This window comes from Achroia grisella, unplaced genomic scaffold (genome assembly GCF_030625045.1).
Source record: "Achroia grisella isolate CSIRO2021 unplaced genomic scaffold, CSIRO_AGI_Agris_v1 utg1186, whole genome shotgun sequence".
NCBI classification, from domain to species: Eukaryota; Metazoa; Arthropoda; class Insecta; order Lepidoptera; family Pyralidae; genus Achroia; species Achroia grisella.
In genome coordinates, this window is record NW_026712592.1 from 2,893,963 (window position 1) to 2,912,626 (window position 18,664).

Consider the following 18,664-nt stretch of genomic DNA (forward strand, 5'->3'; position numbering starts at 1 on the left):
TCATTTAAATAGAGATGAAAAAATACTCAAACTTTTACAAATATTTATTACAAATCTCTGTGTATTTTAGTATGATATACACTAGCAGACTCCTCCGATTGGTCTCCCGGTTCATCCAAACGGATGGAAAATACGACGGCCTAACCATAGATTCGAACTCTTAGCGGTGAGTCAAGAGTCAGGTAAGTCGTCCTACAGTCGCTTATTAAGACCTTTCGCGGGTTCGAAAAGATCAGCTACAGCAAATATTTCGATATAAAAGCACTAATAGTAGGTACTTTATTACTGTAAACGATTTTTCAGTACTGTTTTGTGTAAATTTTAGCCACTTGTAATCCCAATCACTAAAAGTAAGCTAGAACGACCGCAGTGTAATAAAAGAAAAAATATCGTCAGAAACTATATTTATTGTTAATTATAATAAGTTCATAACATGACTTAATCGTTATAAAACAGTAAACATTTAGATAAACTAAGACGCCTTCACTTACCATTATCTGGGTAAGGACGGTATGGTAAGTAATTTACATTAACTAGGCCCAGACACAATAATACCTATTTATAGTGTACTAACAAGAGACAGTCATGTCATAGAGAATTATTTGAAGGTGAAACATATTGTAAGCAGTTTATGATCTGTTTCTCAAAGCTGTTTAGTCCAATGACTAGTTAATATACTATGTTTAATAGTTTTGTCTTAAGCTATTTTTATACAATTACATAAATACTAGAAGTCTTGTGCATATGTTGGGAATAACTAGAATCAGTATATAGGGCAAGAATTCACACTTGGAAATATCAAGGAACTGTAAACGAGAGACTTGTCCGTGAAGAATATTCTTCTTTGTGTACACCCAGTTATGCTTTTGATTGTAACTATTCTATTTTGTTGGTCAAAAATGCATGCGGACTGTCTCTCGTCCACTCGTATTCTAATTAAGTGGTCCAAAACACTAATGAAATGACAAAATTGAACACACCAATACAATTACGAAAATTCAATATGAATTACAAATTGAATTACACTAATTTCCAAGATGTAAATATTTTAAAAATTTTTGGAATGTTTTTATTAAATTATATTCCCCAATTCAAAAGTTTGCTCCGCTACTGTTTTTAAACAATAAACAAGAAAGATTGTTGAATTCTATTATTTACTGATTCATGAAATTAAAATAAATAGAGACTTCAATTTGCACATATATATTTAAAGCGTCTATAAGCTCACTGTAGGTATACGAAAATAACTATTTTATAACTAGCAAAATCGAAACATTTTTAAATATTAAGTTATAATAAAGAAATGCGCAACGATATTTAGTCCAATATTGTTAAATTAAGAAATGTTACACAGCCATATGACATTTTGGCCGTAAAACTAATCTGTTTAACATTAATTCATAAAATTACTATAAATTACTACATTTTAACAAAACATATTTTATGTCTAATATTCATAAACTATGTGTACGGTATGAATAAAATCAGATATCATGCCAACAGAGAATCATATAAATTTGCAACTAATTAGAAAAATCTCATTTAGAACAACTTGTCTGTGCAACTAGTGTTTTAAAACCGCCCAGAACTTTCCTTAACAGTAAACAATTAGACGATTTAAAAAAGCTATATCCATTGTATAGTAATTATATTTTGTCATTAATTGACTTTAGTTACTCAAATCAACTTTACTTTTTAGTGTGAATGATATCAATTCTCCAACAATTTGTATTATTTTTTGCAATGGACCATGCCTAATTTTGTAATGACCATATTACTTTAATACCACATCAACTATGTTTTTTTTGGAATTATACCTTAAATTATATCAAGAACAATCGAATTTCATGCGCATTATTTTACATTTCAGATATAAATTAAGCATAGAAAAAATATTGTTTATTTGTCTAATTGTCTATTTGTTTACTATTCTACTACTTAGAATTAAAAGTGCTGTGATATACAGACAATTGTAAAACAGACAAACGGGCCAATAATGTATTTTGATAATAATGCTAAGGAGCCCTAACAATACACAAGTAAAAAGTACAATTAGATTTTAAGCAATTTCTATAATTAAATTGATTAATTCTTTAGGTACATACATGTGACGAAAATCTGATTTGATTTATAATTGATACCATGTAACCAAGTAAATACACATAAATATTTTAGTATAAAAAGAAGCTAGAATCTTGATTGTTGCATGTACTTTCATGAAGAGGCGGCACCGCTTCATTGGCATTTGCACTTGTCCAATCATATCTAAAGAAACAAAAAGACGGAATATATTGTGTGTAACACTACACAAAAAACTTATATAGCAACCTATAGGCTCCTACAAAACTTTTATTTATTTTGGACAATTCACACAGCGCCATTTTAATCCAAGTTAAGCTAGCTAAAGCTTGTGTTATGGGTACTAGATAATTGATAGAAATACGTAGATATATATATGTAAATACATACATATTATACATAGAAAACACTCAGATCGATATAAACAATGATAATTATGAATACAAATGTTTGTACTGTGTGAGAAATTGAAAACGCGCGTGGAAGTAAGGCGGTGTGCTAAACTGCCAAACTACCGAACCGTTAACTTCAAGTTATTGAATTTTTATTTCATGTTGTAATGAGATCCATAATGTAACATTACCATTAGTTAACCAGGCCGCTTAATATCTGTTGGCATTGGCAATCTGCGCGTTGACGGCGGCGGCAGCAGCATTAGATGCGGCCGTTTGCACGTGTTGGTTACGTAGAATCTCCGTCGTGAACTCAGCCTGCGCCTTCGCCAATGATGCGCCTGTCGACCGGTAGATCCGGTGCACCTGAAAATAGGAGTAACATCGGAGTTCATACTTGTTATCATCATATGTTCGGGACACTGTTGGCAGAGGTATTGTAAAAGGTACTCTGCGTACACCAGATTGTGTTTCGGCTTACGCACATCTAAACGAGAGACTAAATGAGGAAAGTAGAGTACTCTTCTTATCATTATAGTTTTCGGGATATTGTTAAATTGATAAATTGAGTACTATAAAAGATACGCTTCATACACTAGTATGTTTTTTCGTTTAGGCACAAAGGCCAAACTAGAGACTAAATACAGAAAATAGACTATAACATACAATAAAACGTGTTTCAGATCGAAGATAAGAGTTATGACAGTGAAATTATAGGTTACGGAGACAACATCTTCCTCCGAAATTGCAGCATATCTTTGCCATTATACTCACTTAAGAAAAACGTTACACTTCTAGGTTTTACTTACTACACTTTACATTTATTATATAAAAATTAAAAATATTATAAAAAAAATTCAAAAAAAGCAGATATTCTGATATAACATTACAATATAGAAATAAGTCATAATTTATTTTTATTAGTATTAAAAAAGTATAAAAACTGTAAAATACCTTCGCCATAAGCATAATATCAACCACAACACAGGTGATGAATCCAATGGTAACGAGCATTGTGATCACACCAACAGCTACATTGTTTTCAAACGCAGTGATGCTGGTGATAAGTCCACTGAGAAACAAAAAAAATTCTAAATTAGCAGAATTATTTTTTCAATTACAGTTGCAATAAGCATAACTCAATTAATATGAGTTTGTTTGAATTTTCTTGTTATTTGTATAAAAATGTGTCTGACTGAACGACTTGTATCCATGGATAATGGATAATGATTAAAAAAAATATAAGTGGAAATTGTATGAGAGAGTTGAAACAATAAAAAAATATTTTAGAGATTGAAACAATATTAATGAACCAAGGTAGATATTGTATAAAGTAGTCTATATAAATCACTCTCATCTATTTACTCACCTAGCTACTTGATTTGTATGTAGTTTCAGTTAAAGGGTTATGCCAGTGTAATTACAGGGTATAGGGACATGATACCATAGTTCTCTGGAATAGCGACGCATCGAGGCATGATGTCAGGGATACAAAATAAACATAAATGGTGGTGGTCTAATGTCACCAAACTTAAATCTAAATATATACTTATAACAAAAATACAAGCGATCGCTACCTGCACATAGAAGATATAAGGGAAAAATATTATTGGGGGACTTTAATCAACGTAACGGAACCCAAAGCAATTATTGCTATAATTTTTGTATGTTTGTCTGTGCATTTGACGGCCTCGGTGGTCTAGCGGTTTAGCATACCGCTTTACTTCCAATGGTCGAGGGTTGTTTTTTTCACATTTGTATTCATGACTATGATTGTTTGTATCGCTCAGAGTTATTTATTTAAGCTAAATTCAGAACTGGCTTAATTGACTTGAACGTAGTGTTATTAATATATTGTGGTAAGTTTCTTTTGTAAATTAGTCTATTTCAATCAGTTAAAACAAAAATGTATGAACTCACCAAAATCCACCTTCGCTGAATCCAATCGATTGGACAATGGATATGATGATTTGAAACAGGAATATGAAGAAGAACACCATGAAATTGAATGAGGAGTCACTTCTGAATGCTTTGTATATCGGCCGGTACCAGCACACGAAGCTAAACGGTGTGAGCAGTACGAAGTATAGGATGGACAGGCCGAAGGGAGTGACAGTTTTAACAGAGAACATGATAGACATAGTGCCAATAATGTTCAGAGATAAGACCAGCGCGTGAACTGAAACAAAGTATAAAACATGTTAAATAATGTAGGAATTCCTTCTTACATCGGTATGAGGATGGGAACAATATGTATAATTTATCAGAGGTAAAAAGTCGTTTGCATCCTTAGCCTTTTAGTGAAATTACAGGATAAGAACCATCATATCTTAGTCACGGTTCTCATACGATAACGTGATGTGGTGATGTTCATGTATATAGGTGACGGTTACCACTTATTATCAGGTGGGCTGTCAGCTTGTTTGGGATTATAATTATACATTAACTAAAAAAATCGACTTCGTTGTACGTTCATTTATCAGGCACATATTTAATGCAAATTTAAGATTCATATGGTTTTCTCATGGATGCGATTTTTAAAATTGGAATTGTAATGGGATCACACGTGATTTTTTTTATTTTCAAGCACCAAAAATAAAAAAAATCATCAAAATCGGTTCATCCAATAGAGACTTCTGACAAAGAAAAAAAATACAGTCTAATAGAGAACCTCCTGTGTGATATAGAGCACCTGCAATGAGGTGCATGTAGGACCAAACTCCAGTGATGGTATTCATGGAAGTGAACAAACTTCCCCATGAATCAAAATTAAAATAAATATTAATATCTGTATACAAACAGCGTAGTCAAGTTATCATCTTAATATGAAGATTCAAAATGTATTTTCAGATGTCGATTTTCGGATAAAAATGGTTCAGTTACGTGGTTATATTACGTTCTATATGGGTTTTAATGTGGTATATCTTTTAATACATATTAGAACATATCTTTTTGCCATGTATAAAATGAGTTTATTACTTTACCTACTAATCACACACGCTTCTAAACCATTTATATGTATTTAGGTACTCTGTCGCATATCTTTTAACAAGTAATGTGTATTATTCTGCTATATAATATACGACATATTACACGTAGACTACGTAGTTGTGTGAAAGAATCCTAGGCCATTTTAATTAAAACCAAGGTTACTATGCCTCATACGATGCGCGGTGCATTTAGATGCACAAAGACAGAGCCATACGATGGCTTCACCTATCACTACAGTATCATAAAAATACTTTAAAAATTAAATTACTTTATAACGTATTCAAGCTGTAGATACACATTAAAGAAATAAATGCTGGTAGTGTTATACGTACACATCCACATGTGATACAAGTGACGAACAACCCTCTGGAACTCCAAAGGTATGTCTACATTGATGTCCTGGTAGAAGCAGGGCTGAACTGGACAGAAGGCGGGCAATGGGGGCCAGTTGTTGCGGCGGCCTGCGGAGCCAGCACGCAGTTCTGCCTCACGTCGCGCAAGCTCCTCCGCTTTCCTTTCTAATTCCTCTTGCCTCCTCTGGAGATCAAGTTCAGTTGTATTCATTATATAGTTTTAATTTACACTATTAACTAGAATATAATATTAAATAAGTGTACACAAAATTGACTAGATCAGTCTTCAAGCGAAATGAAACGCCTACATTGTGATCTTCTAAGTGGGCGTACGATTGTCTCAATTACCGTTAAGACTGCTTTACATTGTATACATTATTGTTAGGATTAATTAATGTTACTCAACATTACTATTAGCTTATATTACTAGGATTTCCGTTTTCTGTTTATACGACGCTACGTGTAATTATAATTACTGCAATGGATTCAAATTGGAAAAATGTAACATTAATAGGTGTTACATATAATCTTCTGGTTTTTAAATTTATCTATATAAATTATTTTTCCCAATCAAAATGCAATATTATGAATTAGATGGCAAGCAAAGTCGTGTTGCTAAACTGCTTATTGTTGACTTGAAAGTAATGCTACTGTTTTTGCGGGATAAAAATAGAAATTCGAATTAATTTATTCAATATGTATTAAATATCGTTATATAAAAGTCTTACTAGGCTCCAGTTATATAAACTTTTGTTTCTTCCATATAAATGTAACAGTGTATGTAAATACTACTTTATAATGAAAAATTTTTAGCTATTATACTAATATGTTGAAGTCATCTTTTATTCAGTTGGAACAAGTGAAATTACATTTTACTGTGAAAAACAAAGCTAACAAGTATTTTGCTGTGGTTATTCAGTGTTTTTCTGTGAGTCAATAGTAGATACATAAACATGCACATTGCTTTATATAAACAATATATTATATTGATGAAAAAATATCACATTAAATCTATGGGTTTTGATGTAATTTTTGAAGGGCTTTGAGTTTGTTTACATGCAAATCACAACACAAACTAATATGAAAGAGATCTAAGCACATATGGTGTTACAATGTTTGTGTACCAGTCTACAAATATCGTCACTTTTGAAAACTAAGTATTTTATTACTGTCAAAAAAAATAAAATTATGTCAAGTACTAATTTTTTATGTATAAGTATTCTGATGATACGTCAAATTTGAAAGTGAATAAATTCTAATCGAGAAAGATATAGATATGGTATGATAATCAAAATTATGATTAAGCTAATGATAAGTAGGTACATATGAATCATACAAATGTTTATTTACCTTTAGCTCCTTCAGTGCGTTGTGGAAAAGAAAAAAATTGTGTTAATGACATGCATTGAATTTTTTTCTTGTGAACATTAATTTATTTATACATCATATAATTAATTGCATTGCTTATTTTATAATACAAATTATGTAATAAAAATATCAGAACATTTCACACAGCGCCATCTACACCCAAGTTAAGTTAGCTAAAGCTTGTGTTATATTTATTAATTTTTGTTCAGTTAGATGATCTGCATATAACTATTTTTGTCAATCAATTAAAATCTCATTAATAAACTAATATTCTAATACATTTTTCTTATTTATAATATGAGCAATTTACCTTGAAGAATAAGAATATTTCTATTTTTTTTATATGATATTTTATATTCACATGATGTATGTAAATATTGAAACTATTTTAATGACATTAGATTAGATAGTATTTGTCAAAATATGAACTCTAAGTTCATATTTTGACAAATACTATCTAAGCATAATAAATGAAGAATGTTGGATTTTTTAAAATACAATGCACCATTACATGCATCAATATTTGAAATGCCATCCACCAAATGGCACTGAAAATTTTCAAAAATGTTGTAAAATTTCAAGTTTCGAATTTTTTTCTTAAATCAGATAACTAATATTCACTGAGAGACTAATAAGAATATTATTCAATTGAGAGTATATTATTATTGAGCTACTTTAAACATGATTACTAAGGTAATTAAAAATGTTATCTGTATTTATAGGTAATATAGAGCTTGTCAGTATAAAGGACCTACTTGTATGTTGCACGCATCCGCATTTATCTTCACATTCGGATGAATGCGTGTGTAAAAGGGCTTATTTATCAGAATATTTTTTCAGTTTCAGATATCACAAGTCAGGCTGTATATATGTATGAAATTATTCAAGTAATTAAATGACCAATATTATATTCTATATTAACAAATGATTAAAGATCCTCTAAATAGTGGTATTGATGTACATCATTTTTATGGATTAGTGCTGTCCTGGCTATAACAGCTAGTCGGGATAATGTAAAACTAATTATGTACATGCTATTATAAAATACAACATAAAATATTAGTTATAAATTGTATTTATTTATAACTAATATTTTCACTATGCAGACACTGTAAACATATTAAAAATAGCAGAAGTTACAAATAAGACAATATACAGAATGTTTTCAGGATCATGATAATGTTAAATTTAATTTAAAAAATGAAGATATAATTGCATAACATAGGATTTGAATAACTCTAATAATAAAATGTAAAAGAAAAATATTATCAATTATTAAATTGTACTTAATAATATAGGTTAGGATTAATATTTATATCTTAACAGATTTGTTATTTAGAAATATGAATTCATTTAAGATAAATTATGCTGTAAGAATCTATGAAACCACTAAGTTTTATGAAAATTGATTGTCCTATTTAAATGACAAAATATTTTTATATATGATATTCAATATATTTTAATTACAGATTTATCTAAATAATTGTTCGTCACTACAACTATTTATCAGTCAATAAGAGTGATATATGAAATATATACCTGGAAATCGGCAGTTGTAAAGTCAGCAGGAGGACCTTGACTTGACTGCTGGGGCTGTGCAGGTCTCTGATATTGGTTGCTGGGAGGTGACACTGCTTGCATGATTGCGGGCTGTGTTGGTTGTTGTGGTAGCTACAAAATAAATAAATACTTATATTTTATAATTTAGATAAAAGCTTTAATATAAAAAAATATTAATATTATTATCATTTAATCATTGTACTTTATTTTGAATTTGTCAAGTCGATATTATTAACAAACAGGGTTGGATTAGGATTTTTACGGGTGAACATTAAATAGTGCAGTGGAGTGGAAGATGACAGGATGATTATAAAGTTCTACTGTTATCTCATGATGGTGAATTCATTTTTCAGGAGAGATCATTGGTAGGACCCACTACTAACAATAGCTTCGTCCCTGGACTAGGATATGATATATATAAAATTTTTAATATAAATAAATTAAATTTTAAATAAATACTTATATTTTAAGATACACATTTGAAATAGTATTCAGTTTAAGTATATATTTGATCTTCCTATTTACTTAATTTACTGCTTGAAATAAAAAGTTGTATTGTGCTATAACAATATAAAGTATTATAATTAACTAATTCATTAATTAATTCAGTAAAATTAGAGTAACTAAATTTTTTTCTACAAACCATTATTCTTATATTTAAACACAGTCTATTTTCCTTCTCACAATATTCTGTGCAGTAAACACAATATAATTTAGTTATAAAGGTAACTGCCAAATAGTGACTCATTGGTTTGGTAAATTTGATAATTGTATATAAACATTTAGTAGTAGTCAATAAGATTTCAATGAATCAATTGTATCACTTAATATTAGAGCTATATAAGATGAGAAAATGAACTGTTGATGACTAATCTATGTCTACAATTTATAATTGTATAAACACAGAGTAGATAGAAATATATACTGATAAAAAACCATTAGTGTTAAATATTTGGAAACCATTATGCTATCATTAGGTTTAATATCAAATAACCGGCAGGCGAATACCGTTAGCTAACTAATAATTATCACACAGCATAACCCACAAATGACTACATGAAGACCATTTACCGTAGCTCGATTTGCATTTTGTTGGCCATCGAAGGGATTGTAGTCATCGAGACCATGTGTAGCATTATTAGTACTTCTTGCTACTTGCTGCACAGCAGGATCCTGCAATAATGTCAAGTAAACATTTAGATAAAAGAAATAAAACAAATTTATATTTTTACATAGGGATTACTTACAGAAAACGGGTTGTCTATGGTTGGATCACTAAATGGATTATCTTCGAATTTCGACATTGGTCTTAATTTAAATACGCCACTTTTTGATTTCAAATTTACAAGAAAAACAAAGAAACACACAGTTTTGCGTGTAAAAATATATTTTTGGAATCTTTAGAAAGATAACAATCGACCGAAATGACAAGTCGCTGATTGATGATGACGAAAACAGAACTGACAGTTAACAAAGTCAGTGTCAGTTTCATTATAACTAGTTTTTGCGGCTCTGGATAAACTGTCAGTTAGTTCGGTGTTGCTAGAACAGTGCCATAATGTGAGATCTGCAAGAAGTGTAGATTTAATAACAGAAGCCGCAATTCGTGGCTTTACCAGCATTAACTACGTATTTTGTAGTTGTGCAAATATCTAATAATGGTGTTGCTTGGAACTTTTATAATAATAACATAAACTGTCTCATGTTTTAACTTCATACAACCTTACCCAAAAATGAATTTCTTGTTTCTTATATATGTATTGTTGTTATCATTATTTTTAAATAATCTTTAGGTATCCATACTTATTATGGAAATATAAACCAAAATACTGAATAATCTATAATATATAAATATCCATTAATCTTAAATAAAAAATTATGTATCTATTTACTTCTTGTATAAAACCGAAACAAAAATGGCATTGGCGGAAAGGCAAGAGTGTAAATCCCACTAGTCGTATGTAGGCAAAATATTTGAAGGCGAAAGTGGTTTGGCAGTTGGCAATCGCAAGTGTCAGTTTGTTTGGGCATTCTGTCAAAGCTGCCAGCTGTTTACGTTTTGTATGGTTCTTTTGCGATCGTTTTTCTTAACTTTTAATATTATTATTTTTATGGTAACGCTTTTATTCTTAGAATTTTTCCGTGAACAATAATTGTGGTATCCCGCTATATTTTAATGGAACCATGTCAGATGTCAAGAGGTGAATTCTGTGTTTGTGTTTTAACGTGTTAGTGCGCTTTTATATTGTTTGGGATTTGCGGCGATAAAGATATTGGTGAGTATTTTCTTTTATAAACATTCTGTAGACACACGTAAATGAAAAAAAATTAAAAACAGTGCTTTTCGTATGATTTTTTAAAATCGTGGGTTAGTTATCCACTGTTTCTGAGGCATAGGTACTCAATTCTTGCGTAATGTGTATAAGTACGTGTATTCTGTTATTCATGAAGCCCGGTTGTTAGCATTTCGGTCAAGTAGTGCGGTGCATGTCCAGACTTGAATATCCATTTAGAGTCGGCGAATGCGCGAGGGCGCGTGCGCAGCCGACGGTGCGGTTGCGACGGCGAAAGTTGTTTGCTCTTGATATCAAGGAAGTATAGCGGGTGAAATACTACACTGGTCTTACTACCTACTACATAATCAACTTATAAATTAAATTTATATAACACTGATATACATAATCTAACTATATCTCTTCCTAAGGAAACTGAATATTTACTATAGTATATAACTAAGATAGCAAATTCAAAGTAATCCTATGAAGTGAGTACATATCCGAGAATATATGTTATATCCTGGCAAGGACTAATTTCACTCTCGACTATCTTATTTAATTCGATAAACTTCTGGACGGTTGACTAGAAGAAATTCCTCAGTGTGTATAAGTAAATCTATTATTTTATTTTAAAACTTTTAATTTCTAGTGTAGTAGAGTAGTAGTAGTAGTAGTAGAAGTAGAGTAGTTCAGAAGCCATGTAGATTAAATTTTTTTTTAATTATTGTTGGTCATGGAATCATTCTCCTGGCTCCTAGGAGTAGACAATGAAGTGAAGTGAGGTCAGATAGACTATCCTTATCAACAGCATCTAACTATAACAGTTTCCAGAGGATACCACATGGAGATCAACCGATCAATCAATCAATCGATATAATGCTAGTCATGGGATAATTAGTTCCTATTACTATTATAATTCCTTAACATGAAATTGAAAGACTAGACATCAATCTATGTTATAAGCAGTATATGCACAAAAATAGACAGATGTATGAAAAATAATATGGAATAGGTATATAAAAATATTACAGTCATTGAAATGTACATTCTTGGTAGATACACTGATAATTGAGTGTCAAAGGCCAACTCAGCTACTATTGTGAAGTCAGTAACCTTGATTTTGTGTAAAACATTGAATGCTAATAAGATAACTATTGATTGTTTGTGCAAATACTATACAGATTATGTGAAACAATTGCTTATAAAATAATTTCTTTAAGTACATTTTCTCAATACTTATTTATATATAATATTTACAGTAGTTGCTGAGTCTAACTAAGTGGTAATGAAATAAGAATTTGATTTAAAATATTAGATGATCATTACTGTTTTACTATTGGTTAGGAAATAGGCTATCTTTAAGACTTCTAAGAAAACAGACAAACCATGTAATATATTTGTTTATAGTTCTCACTATAAACTATAAAGAGAAATCTACACTTAATAACAACTATTTATCACAATATACAATATTACAAAACCTTCATGGTACATTTTTAATGTTACAGTTACATGATGATTTCACTTGTATTCTCATAACTATATGTTATGCATGCCTTTTTTGAGATAAAATATAGTAAAATAACCTATGTCCACCTTCATAATATAATTTATCTTTATATAATTTTAACTAAGACCCATTCAGCCATTTAGTCATCTTTCAAATAGACAGTCACATTATTACATTTAAAATATTAGTATGGATAAATATTAAGATTTTCTTCTTATTCATAGTTGTTAATAAGTACATGGTTATATACTACACAAGGAATTCTTCAGCCATTTGTTTCCATGGACTTCCTGCAATCCATTTCATTCTTAAGTTTTTTTATGATACTTACTTTGATATTTTTCACATCAAGTACAATACAATATACCAGTTGATAGATTATCTAGTAGATTACATCCATTATCTGTATGTAGGCATATTTTGATGGGAACTTCTCATCAATGAAACAATATATTCAATGCCAATTATCAATATGCACTATTCAATGTAGGCACATGTTAGTAAAACAGTTCCCACATTTAAAAACATCTTCCCACTATTATCAATAGTGTCGTGATATTGTATGAAACACTGGCTGGTGATGGTCCATCTCGTAACTAATTATAGCCATAGCTTGTATATCTATGCTTTTTTAATTTTTATTCTGATACATATTCTGCATTATACTACTCAGCAGTTTTGCGGCTCCATGATGTTTTTTGTTTTGTATTAAACTGTATGCAAAGAAGAAAATACGGCCTCGGTGGTCTAGCGGTTTAGCACACCGCTTTAATTCTGACGGTCAAGGGTTTGAATCCTCGCAAGGTGCAAACATTTGTATTCATGAGTATGACTATTTTTATCGGTCTGGGTGTTTGGTGACTACTGCACTAGGCTACGACGCACTCATAACCCGCCTATTGTGAATAATTATTTACTTATCAGTGTATGTATCAGTGGGCACTAATTAAGATGGACGACTGATTCTAATCTTTACATTGGGTACTTCATTAGTACTAAAAACAAACTACCTTCTTTTAATATATTTTTAAAATATCGGATTTTTTCTACAATAATGATGTGAAAAATACATTAGTAAATAATTATTCACAATATTATACGTATTTATTTCAATGATGCAGTTATTTTAGTAAATAGATATTCAGAATAGGCGGCTTGTAAGTTACGATTGTAACTTAATAAAATAATCAGGGTAACAAACAAAACAACTGTATCATTGAAATAAATACGTATGTTGTTCTTGTTCCAATTTTCTTTATAATTTATCAATCAATTGTTTTTATTCTATTGTATATATTATAGGTGCCTAGTTCTGACCGTGACATAAAACCTATTCAAAGTAAATTCAAATTACCAATCATGTTTTAATTTATATAGAACCGTGTTTCCATTGCGGATTGTAATGATTATATTGTACCTATAAATAATGAGAATTCCCCATATATATGTCATTGTCATGTGAAATAATTAATTATCGATAGTATTATCCATCATTGACGTATTTTTAAGCACGAATTTTTGCAATTGAAATAATGAATGGTTATTTTAATTTTTATATATTTAAAATTATTCCCAAATGTTAAGTACTTGTAATTAAATTGTATTTTTAATGATAATTGTTTAATTTTATTCAAGGTGTCAAACTGATGGTTATAACTATTATATATGTAGGTATATGTAATCACAGTTACTAATATTCAAATTTCAGTTTGTCTTATCTGTGAGTGCGTTAACTGTACTCAACTATTCAACTTAAAAGAGATACACGTATTTGGCTACTAAATATGGAATGCCTCTGAAAACCCGCCTGCGCTAACAGTTTACGTTAGGGGGAAAGGGGATTGTTAGTAATGTGGATTGATTATCTTATTGCTAGCAATGTACCATGTCAGGTTGACCTCCACACGGTTCCCCCTGGAAACCATCGTGATAAATTCTTGGTGAATTTGTGACGATGGGTTAACTGACCTGACCACATGCTCATCTTATCATCCTCCACTGGTGCCCCGCCAGCGTAAACCGTTAGCGCAGGCGGGTGCACCATTCTATTATCATCAAAAACGTTGTTGTTTACGTTGGCCAGTATTATTATGTATCAGTATGGTATTACCCCAGTGGAGGATGATAAAATGAGCATGAAGTCGAGTCCGCTAGCCCATATTGGCAAATAACGACGATGGTTTCCAGGATTACCTCGTGGTACCTGACATGGTACATTGCTACCAAAAGATTAGTATATATTGACTTCATTGACATGACTGCAAATAATTTCAATTTAATAAATGAAACGTCAAAATCGGACCAAAATTGGAGATAATGCTTGGCCAAAAAAATATAGAGACCAGTTTCTCTGTATTTTTTTATATAAGAATACGAACCTTTTTTATATTTGGAAAATATTATATAGATTCGTCTTGGACAAAATGTAACCAGATTTCAAGTATCCTCTAGTTTTCCACTCATCGAAGACATTCCCCATACGAAAGAGGTCAATTTTACGTTCGCCAACGGCGTAATGAATCGACGTGAAAATGTGTTATGTGTGCCGCATTACGCAAAGAACCTCGAACTTTCCGGGCTACTGCACTCGTATAGCCCAACTTTGTCGATGGACGGCCGCCGTCGTCATGGTGACGTAGTCGAATGTCGGATTTACGAGTGAATACCATCTCTCATCATGCCAAATGAGATAAAACCGGTTACATTTCTAATAGTAGAGTGTTATTGAATGATAACTGTCAGACAGTAGGGTCGTTCAACGTCAAATGTAGTTTATTACCTCTCCCCGAGCAGTGATAACTGTCTTTTTACATGACAGGGTGCTATTTATCAATAAGCTATTGAAGTAAGTTTACAATACAGTAGCAGTTTGTTTACGATTAAACTTTTTCCTCGTAATTGTGACTAAAATGTAGCTGCATGTTTTGGAACATTACTGTAATCTATAATCTTATCTTCTGAAGCTTGAAAGGTAGAATACATACATATACGATACACCGTGTACACAGTGTTGTTCATATCTATAGTTTATAAGTTCTATTTTTATCAATAGGACCGTCAGCTTTTGGCCATTGTAAATAATGTAAATAAAGCAATATTCGAAGCAGTCTTCAAAATCAATATATATATTTATATTGATTATACAAATATCTTTGTTTTGCCTGAAAATAGTGATAGAGTAAATTATGGTTAATAGTGATTACACACTTCGTAGAGTTTTACATACATTCTGCCATGCAAATTTAGGCAATTTTTAGTTCTATTTCCATTAATTAGATAGTCAGCACATTGTTTTGGCGTCTATTAACTGATTATGATATCTGATTTACAAAACAAATATCCTCTCCCTGGATATAATGTTATCTGACTTGCAATACTAACATTCATATCCAGGGAGAAAGTGTTGTTAGTATGTAATAGAAAGGAGTGGCCCCATTGTTAGCAATGCACCTTCATCTCAACTATTTCTATGCGGTCACTCCTTGGCGATAGACTGACTCACTTGATTTCAACCTCAACCTCACACTTCACTGGTGCCGCGTCATCGTATACTCTTTTTACCAAGTGCAAACATAAGTGATTTAATTAAGTAATATGGAATGGTGCACTACATTCCATATAAATTCATTATAAACATTAATAGCTTCTTTTATATTAAATGCTACCATATTTGTCTTCACTCTCTACTGACAAGCTCCAGTGTGACTATTTTTTTATATGTAAACAAAGTTTGTGTTAGAATAACCACAATGTAGCCGTGATTATATATAATATAACAGACTGGACTATTATTTCAGAGGATTGGAGTCATTTCTCTGGCACAATAAGTAAACTGACTTTCAACGAAAGTTGCGTAACGTGAAGATTTCGTACTATAGTTACTGCTGTGCATCCATTATCTGAACTCTCTCCAATCCTAATGTGGTAGTATAATTATGTATATGAAAGTTAAAGTATAAATAATATAGTTGAATGTTAAGACGAATCTCAGACAAGTAATTTGTTAAATCAACATCAACCAAAAAAACAAGTTGCTCGTCCGCGGCTGCCTTGAATGTTAATAGGCATCTTACCTTTTAGTATTCAACCTATTTGTAGCTCTAGTATATTTTGTAAAGTTTTTTGTACCACAAATGGAATAATTAAGAATACTTTGGTAGTGATTCCATTTTTAGATAATACTGCAACACCGGTTGTTTCATGTATGTATGTACCCAATGTCTTAATTACACGAATATTTCTGTAAAAATACTTCTCTGAGCCATATGTTTGCGACATATATAACGGGAACAAAATGTGAGGAAGGGAAAGAAAACACGTAATAAATCCATACCAATCTATTTTTTTTTATTTTTATTTAAATAACTTTAATGCACGTCATACATAGGTAAAAAGTACATATGGCGGACTTAACACCTAATGGCATTTTCTACCAGTCAACCATGAGTTGTGCAGAGATAAGTTGTTGGCGGTGCAAACAATAATATATTATTTTATAGAATATACATGAATAATATATATATATATATATATATATATACACATGTAACTACATAAATATTCCTACAAATATACACAAAAATACATATACATATACAAAAATATACCATACACACATAAATATATGACCAATAATCTGACAATGAAATATGATTACAGCCGACAGTGTAAGCATATTACAATAGATACAATATGATTCGCCTTGTAGTAAAAATGAAACTTAATGCTAAAGAGAAAAATATATAAAAGATAATAAATAATAGTATACAAAATTATATGTTAAGATAATGTTTCCGCAATCTTCGCTTGAAAGAATCTAGTAATATTTTTTAAATCTGTTCTAATGCTGTTAGGCGCACGTCACTACAACAATCAAGTTAACGCGTTGGTAATAATAAGCTTAATGTCTTCAGTTCTATGCTCTACAATAGGGTTTTAATTCCTACAGTTCGATTTTCAAATTTTTCAATACATGATTCCGGCTTTTATATAATTTATGACAAGAGTTTTTAAAAGGCGGATATGAAAAAGTGTTTTAAAGAAGGCAGTGAACGGCCGACCTTGTGTTGTCACTCGTATGACTTACAATTATGCTCTGGTAGGCAGCCTTTATATTCAAGGTTTATTTTTGTAATGTATATTATATTTTGGTTTTATTACAGTTTCCATCCTTAGTCGTTTTGGCCTTAAATGTAGCTAGTCGTTGTGTAGTTATTAATTTCGTATCTGTACTATAATCAAAATATAATCATACAAGTATGTTTGCAAGAGTTTCTTGGTTCAAAGTTGGAGAAGATACACACTAAAATCTCTCACAATTTTTTCTTATTTCTATAGATGGAGTTTAGTTTTTACTGTGGTTTTAGGATGTATTATTTAGTACATATGTATAGCTCTGTATGTAAATAATTTATAATTTTCATCTCTTTTTATTAATTATCTACTTACATAGTAAATAAATATTTTTGTATAAGAAAAACACGAAAAAAGACAGGAAGTGGAAATAAAATACTTTTATTACACCGTAGTGTATTGGTGTAGCTACTTTTTTATAATAAAAAAATATTTTACACTCTTTTCAGTAGCTCTGGGGGTTTGGGGTGTAACTTTAGTTGACATTGAGTAATATCATCTTCCGCGGAATCTGCTCGCCTCTCCAACGGATAATAAATTCGCCGTTGAAGTAAGAATTACTGGCTAATGGTGATAAATTGTCAACGGTCATATTTCGGTTTTATTGTCTCAGTAGGAGGTCTAACTGCCCGCGGCTGTAATCGTCGCTCGTTTACGTTTCGCTCAGCGATTTACGGGGTTTTCTGATGACACAACTTCGTTGCAAATTGCCCTATAAAAGTTATTTGTGTGCCCGCCATTTTTGTAGTTACCGTACATTACACAGCTTAGAACTTACCTATGATTGCTTCGCTGATGAATATAAAAAGAATCAGGTCGGTTCCACCATTTTATCGATTTACGTGGACATAAGATACGCTTGTACCGGACTCTATGCTGGATGCACTATATGCTTAATCAACATACTTTTTTAAAATATTCAAACTGGTAATTGCTGGTGTAAAAAAGTACAGCATGTATAACATAACATAGTGTAATACAAAGTGCCCCCCCACGTCTGTC

General features: G+C 31.1%; 2 protein-coding genes across 2 annotated transcripts in view; one reads left to right on the forward strand and one right to left on the reverse strand.

Moving 5' to 3' along the window:
- Positions 1-639: 639 nt before the first annotated feature.
- Positions 640-10,205, reverse strand: LOC131854457 (secretory carrier-associated membrane protein 1). The gene is made up of 8 exons (XM_059205574.1): positions 9,991-10,205; positions 9,815-9,916; positions 8,723-8,854; positions 5,795-5,999; positions 4,392-4,650; positions 3,426-3,543; positions 2,663-2,837; positions 640-2,265 (listed from the first exon to the last, which is right to left on the reverse strand). The coding sequence occupies exons 1-7, from the start codon at positions 10,045-10,047 to the stop codon at positions 2,682-2,684; spliced, it is 1,029 nt and encodes a 342-aa protein (XP_059061557.1). The 5' UTR covers positions 10,048-10,205; the 3' UTR covers positions 640-2,265; positions 2,663-2,681.
- A 572-nt stretch (positions 10,206-10,777) lies between these two features.
- Positions 10,778-18,664, forward strand: part of LOC131854444 (furin-like protease 2) — a 227,215-nt gene continuing 219,328 nt past the window's right edge. The window contains exon 1 of the mRNA XM_059205558.1: positions 10,778-11,019. The gene's annotated coding sequence lies outside the window, so the exon portion shown is untranslated. The remainder of the gene's footprint in view (positions 11,020-18,664) is intronic.